Genomic DNA, 7,092 nt, shown 5'->3' with positions numbered 1-7,092 from the left:
TTCAGTGCTCTTAAAATCACACCATAGGCAAGTAGCTTCTCTCCTCACAAATTCATCAGACTGATCCTAACCCTCAACGTCACACAGGTGCAAAACTGCACTTAATTTGATGCTTTTATTGAGCAAATTTATGTGGAACATTTTTTTTGATCACTGGCCCCGAGGCATATTTTCTTCAAGTACCAGTTTCCTGTTAGCGAGCAAGTTATACTGATGTAGGCAATTTCTTCATACTTTTTCATAGACTCTAGTGCTGACGATATTGTTCATGGTACATTCCTAAAAGCGAAGAGGACTCTATTAGAGTTGGTAGATGACAGATTAAACTTGCCCTCCGTTTCCCTCCCCAGAACAAATCTTCAATTCAGAAAAAGAAATATACCGAAAAGAAGCATCGAAAATTTCAATTTATAGAAAACTCACCACTACCATTTTTCCATCTACAATTTGTCTTTTGATTGTTGTCTCTTTGCCGAGCCACTTTTGGACCTGAATCATCGAGCCACTGTCTAATGTTATGATGCTCTATAAAAGCATAGAAGAATCAGTTACAAATAGTAATTCACTAAACCCTAACCTACACAAGACTAAACATCGACTCTTTATTTCCATTTTGAAATTATTTCCTTCAAAATCCTCACCTTGGTTCTTGTCATAATTTAATAACATCAAATTGGAAGAAGCCTTAAGAGATCATTCAGTTAATGCCCTCCTCTCTACGCAAGCAACGCCTAAGCTATTTACGCTTGATTGTTCTACCTGCAGTTCCATATAATCACAGAGAGAGATCAGAAAGAAAAAAAAAAAGGGGGAAACATTCTGAATGTTTTGCCCTGTTGACTATCAGAATACTCAGCAAAACCAAACCAAACCAAACCCACTGCCGTCGAGTCGATTCCGACTCATAGTGACCCTATAGGACAGAGTAAAACTGCCCCATAGAGTTTCCAAGGAGCACCTGACGGATTCAAACTGCTGACCCTTTGGTTAGCAGCCATAGCACTTAACCACTACACCACCAGGGTTTCCAAATACTCAGCAAAGAGGACTGATTTTAGAGATGTGCAGACATTAACCAACAAATCAAGCTCGAACTGACTCGATGACAAATCAAACTCAAATTATCAGACTATGAATATAGCATGTATAACCACCTTCTAGTGTTTTCCTGATTGTTGAACACCAGGAGGATTTAATTCTCACCTTCACTTTCCGGTTGTCTGCTGTGGTCTCCTCAAACTCTTCCCCCAGCTTGAAGGAGATCGCAGTGTTCTTGAAAGAACTTTCGGTTCTGATGCTCACCACGTCCCCATCGACACTGATGCTGACAGTTGGCTTCACTAACCCGGCCACGTTCCGGGCAGCAAAGCTCACTCCTGTAAGGTAGAGAGGCAACACACCTCAAGTCATTAAGGAAGAATAGTTAACAAGCAGTTTGAAAAGCAATTTTAAAAGAATGCGTACTTTCCCCATTGAGGTTTTAGATAATTTACTGTAGCTTCGTTTATGCTTTCTGTGATCTCTGGACTGAGCCAGATCCTCCCAGTCATAAGGTATGTCTAATGACTATATTAGACATTATAAAAAGCTAAACTCACTTTTTGAGACTTTTGTCCTTCATCTAAAATCCTATGCCTTCACAGACAGCTCATGAAAGAGACCCCTGAGACCTGACAATAATAACGTACATTTATATGGTGCCTTCCAGGTTATCAAGTGGAGTATTACAATAACAGTACAGGGATGTTATTATCCTCATTCTAGAGATGGGTACATGGTGTCCCAGGGAGGTAGAGAGGCTTCTTCTGGGTTATGCGTCTAATAAATAGCAGAGCTGGGATTTAAATACAAGCTTTCTAAATCCCCAGCCTATGGCATTTTCCATCTTTCCCAAATTAAAAAATAATAATAATAAAAAAACAAGCAGCACAGCTTTTTAACTACCTAAACTTAACCAAAAAGAATATGACTTACAGTGTCCAAGCTTCTCTGTCATTTGAAGATTAAACTTAGATCTGGCAGAGTAAAGAGGAGGCAGGCAAACTGGACAATTTTGTTTTGCGTCTGGCACTTTTCTTCGGGCTGGGGATTTTCTATCATCAAACGTAATTCCGACAATACTGAACAGAAGAGCTGACTCCCCTTTCTCCCTTGATTTCTAATTCTATTTCACCTTCAGGTTGTGGAACTGACATGAAGCGTCTGACTGCAGAGAAGCAGTGTTAGAAACGTAGCACACACAGAAGAGTAAGGTGGTAAACACTTGGGCCTCCAGCTTTGCCACTTAGTGGCTTGGACGTGTCACTTACCTTCTCTAACTTTCAGCTTTCTTTTAGAAAAAAGAGAATAACTACGGTACTTACCTCATAAGTGTGTTAGGGGGTTAACTAAAAGAACAGTACTGGCATGTAGTAGGTGCTCGGTAGAGGCTAACTGTTATTCCTCTTTGCACTATGCCTAATTCTCTCTCCCAATCAAAAAAAGTGCCACTCTTGTCATAAGCCCCAACTTTCTTATATGCCCTCAAATCTAAACTCAAAACATGTGAGTATAAGAGTCCATGAAGAGATAGAGAAACATGTTGCATATTGTTCATGTTGTTAGGTGCTGTCGAATCGGTTCTGACTCATAGCAACCCTACATACAAGAGGACAAAACACCACCTAGACCTGCACCGTCTTTACAACAGTTGCATCCACTATGTCAATCCATCTCATCGAGGGTCTTCCTTTTTCATTGGTCCCCTACTTTACCAAGCATTATGTCCTTCTCCAGGGACTGGTCCCTCCAGATAACACATTCAAAGTACATGAGACAAAGTCTCACCATCCTCCCTTCTTAGGAGCATTCTGGTTGTACTTCTTCTAAGACAGATTTATTAATTCTTCTAGTACTCCATGGTGTATTCAATATTCTTCGCCAACACCATAAGTCAAAAGCATCAACTCTTCTCCTGTCTTCCTTATTCACTGTCCAGCTTCCGCATGCATATGAAGTGATTGAAAATACCATGGCTTGAGTCAGGTGCACCTTAGTCCTCAAAGTGACATCTTTGCTTTTTAACACTTTAAAGAGGTCTTTTGCTGCACGTTTGCCCAATGCAATGTGTCATTTGATTTCTCGACTGCTGCTCCCATGGGCGTTGGTTGTGGATCCAAGTGAAATGAAATCCTTGACAACTTTAATCTTTTCTCCTTTTATCATGACATCACTTATTGGTCCAGTTGTGAGGATTTTTGTTTTCTTTATGTTGAGGTGTAATCCATAATGAAGGCTGTAGTCTTTGATCTTCATGAGTAAGTGCTTTAAGTCCTCTTCACTTTCAGGAGGCAAGGTTGTGTCATCTGCGTATGATGGGTTATTAACGAGTCTTCCTCCAATCCTGATGCCCCGTTCTTCATATAGTCCAGCTTCGCAGATTATTTGCTCATTATACAGATTGAATAAGTATGGTGAAAGGATACAACACTGACATACACCTTTCTTGATTTCAAACCATGCAGTATCCCCTTGTTCTGTTCAAAGGACTGCCTCTTGGTATATGTACAGGTTCTTCATGAGCATAATTAAGTGTTCTGAAATTCCCACTCTTGGCAATGTTACCCATAATTTGTTATGATCTGCACAGTTGAATGCCTTTGCATAGTTAAAAAAACACAGGTAAACATCTTTCTGATATTCTCTGTTTTTAGCCAAGATCCATCTGATATCAGCAATAATATCCCTTGTTAGGTGCATGTCCTCTTCTGAATCCAGCTTGAATTTCTGACAGTTTCTTGTTGATGTTCTGCTGCAAATGTTTTTAAATTATCTTCAGCAAAATTTTACTTGTGTGTGATATTATCATATTAGTGACATTGTTCTATAATCTCCAAATCCTGTTGAGTCACCTTTCTTTGAAATGGGCACATATATGGATCTCTTTCAGTAGGTTGGCCAGGTAGCTATCTTCCAAATTTCTTGGCCTAGACGAGTAAGCACTTCCAGCATTGTGTCCATTTGTTCAAATATCTCGGTTAGTATTCTATTAATTCCTGGAACTGTGTTTTGCACCAATGCCTTCAGTGAAGCCTGGACTTCTTCCTTCAATACTACCCATTCTGATCATATGTTACCTCCTAAAATGGTCAAATGTCGACCATTTCTCTTTGGTACAGTGACCTTGGGCATTCCCTTCTTTTGATGCTTCCTGCATTTTTCAGTATTTAGACCAAAAAACCAAACCTGTTGTGTACAGTCGATTCCAACTCATAGCAACCCTATAGGACAGAGTAGAACTGCCACATAGGGTTTCCAAGGAGCGCCTGGTGGATTTGAACTGCCAACTTTTTGGTTAGCAGCCATAGCTTTTAGCCACTACACCACCAGGGTTTCTCATTTAGACCATAGAATCTTTCAATACTGCAACTCAAGGCTTGAATTTTTTCTTCAGTCCTTTCAGCTTGAGAAATGCTGACTGTGTTCTTCCCTTTTGGTTTTCTAACTCCAGGTTTTTGCACATTTCATTAAAATAATTTGGTTTGTCTTCTCACACTGCCCTTTGAAATCTTCCATTTAGCTCTTTTATGTCGTCATTTCTTCTGTTCACTTTAGATACCCTACATTCAAGAGCAAGTTTCAGAGTCGCTTCTGACATCTGTTCTGATCTTCTCTTTCTTTCCTGTCTTTTTAATGACCTGTTGCTTTCTTCATGTATGATGTCCTTGATGTCAACCCGCAGCTTGTCTGATCTTCAGTCGTTAGTGTTCAATGTGTCATATCTGTTCTTGAAATGGTCTCTAAAGTCAAGTGGGTTATAATCAAGGTCATACTTTGCCTCTCTTGGACTTGTTCTAATTCTCTTCAACTTCAACTGGAATTTGCATATGAACAATCGATGGTCTGTTCCGCAGTTGGCCTCTGGCCTTGTTCTGACTGATGATATTGAGCTTCTCCATCCTCTCTTTCCACAAATGTAGATAAGTTGAAAAAAACTTTATCCAATGAAGAGGTCGTTGTTCTTGCAAAATAATATCATGCGTTCTCCAGAGTCATTTCTATCATCAAGATCATATTTTCCAACTACCGATCCTTCTTTGTTTCCAACTTTTGCATTTCTCACCAGTAATTATCAATGCATCTGGATTGCATATTTGATCAGTTTTCAGACTGCAGGAGTTATCTTCAATTTCTTTGTCTTTGGCCTTTGTGGTTGATCCGTAAATTTGAATAATATTCGTATTAACTGGTCTTTCTTGTAGGCATATGGATATTAACCTATCATTGACAGCTTTGCACTTCAGGATAGATCTTGAACTGTTATTTTTGGCAATGAATGTGACACCTTTCCTCTTCAATTTGTCATCCCCAGCATAGTAGACCACTCCATTTTCGCTCACTAATGCCTAGGATATCGATGTTTATGTGCTCCATTTCCTTTTTGATGACTTCCAATTTTCCTAGATTCATACTTTGTACATTCCACACTCTGATAATTAATGGATGTTTGCTGCTGTTTCTTTTCATTATGAGTCATGCTACAAGAGCAAATGAAAGTTCTGAAAGCTTGACTCCACCCACTTCATTAAGGTTGACTCTACTTGGAGGCAGCAGCTCTTCCCCAGTCGCGTTTTGAGTGTCTTACATTCTGAGAGGCTCGTATTCCCGCAGTATACCTTACAGTGTTCCACTGCTAGTCATAAAATTTTTATGGTCATTTTTTTTAGGAGTAAACCACCAGGTCCTTCCTAGAAACTGTCTTAATCTGGCAGCTCTGCCGAAACCTGTCCACCATGGGTGACCCTGCTGGTATCTGAAATACCACTTGTATGTCTCCTTGCACTATGGAGGCTTGTGTGTTGCTGTGGTGCTGGAAGCTATGCTACCAGTATTTCAAATACCAGCAGGGTCATCCATGTTTCATATTACTGTCTGAGAAATTAACAATTATTATGAAAGAGGAACACATATCATTTATAAGTACATTAACCTTTTATGAAGAGTATGAGGCATTGTTGTGTGGTTCCCTAGAATAGCAAACATGTTACTAATAATTGTAGGGATCCATTGATGAATTCAACTAAGGTAAAAAAAAAAAAAAATTAAAAAAACCCTTGACTTTGTATACAGTTTATTACTGCAAGTGTGTTCTACCATAAGCATGGAAAGTATTAAATAATTACTGTTCTGCTAGTAATTAGTAAAAAAAAAAAAAGGTTTAACTGATATACCCAAAACCCATCATAGCAACCCTATAGGACACAGTAGAACTGCCTCCATAGGGTTTCCAAGGAATGGCTGGTGGATTCAAACTTCCAACGTTTTGGTAAGTAGCTGAGCTCTTAACCACTAGTGCCTCTGGCACTCCAACGGTTATAGACTCAAGTAATATAAATTGATTGTTAAGTTTTCAACTTAAATAACAGAAAAAGGATAGGTAAAGTTTAACCCCCCCCCCAAAAATCTTATACTTCTGAAAAATAGCCAGTGGTGGGATAGTTAATGAATATAAATGTTCTATTACTTCTACCAAAATTCAAAATTCTTCAAAATTCTGTTTTTTTAATATCTCCCACATGTAGCAGAATTCTAAAATTAACCAAGAAATTTTATTTGTTATTACTCTGAAACTTTTCAACTTAAAGCAAACCCTGAAACGAATTTAATTGACAAATTTAATTACAGATAGTGATAGCCACCTATTAATTTTAACCTAGAAAAGGCTATTTGATGTAATGATAAAGATAAAAAGAGACTCTACCAAGGAGTTTAGATAAAACATTTTTATAAACAATAAATGGTCCTAAAAATATAGATTATGACTGAAGAAAGGCATATAGGAGCCTAGTATTCCAAAAGGAGGAAATCATTACTAGGAATTAAAAAAGACACATAATCTAAATTAGTCTCATACGAATATGCCCTAGGATTACAAAAGAAAGAAAGACTTGTAGGAAAATTTATTGTAAAGTGCAAGCCTAACCATGTCACAGAATGAGTTGCCTGTTTGCAAATACTACGATAGCATTTCTCACCCAGTTCTTTCATGTAATCCTCAAAGTTTTCACTGGAGACCAGCTTCCAGGTTCCCAAGAAGGGCTCAACCATCATGGA

The 7,092-nt window shown here is 38.6% G+C and overlaps 1 protein-coding gene across 1 annotated transcript; it reads right to left on the bottom strand.

Annotated features, from left to right (window-relative positions):
* Nucleotides 1–228: 228 nt before the first annotated feature.
* LOC126058708 (fatty acid-binding protein 9) lies at nucleotides 229–7,086 on the bottom strand. Its single transcript, XM_049853927.1, has 4 exons — nucleotides 7,014–7,086; nucleotides 1,204–1,376; nucleotides 424–525; nucleotides 229–279 (listed from the first exon to the last, which is right to left on the bottom strand). The coding sequence occupies exons 1-4, from the start codon at nucleotides 7,084–7,086 to the stop codon at nucleotides 229–231; spliced, it is 399 nt and encodes a 132-aa protein (XP_049709884.1).
* Between the last annotated feature and the right edge of the window lie 6 nt (nucleotides 7,087–7,092).

Source organism: Elephas maximus, chromosome 15 (genome assembly GCF_024166365.1).
Source record: "Elephas maximus indicus isolate mEleMax1 chromosome 15, mEleMax1 primary haplotype, whole genome shotgun sequence".
NCBI lineage: Eukaryota > Metazoa > Chordata > Mammalia > Proboscidea > Elephantidae > Elephas > Elephas maximus.
This window is presented reverse-complemented; position numbering and strand designations above follow the sequence as displayed.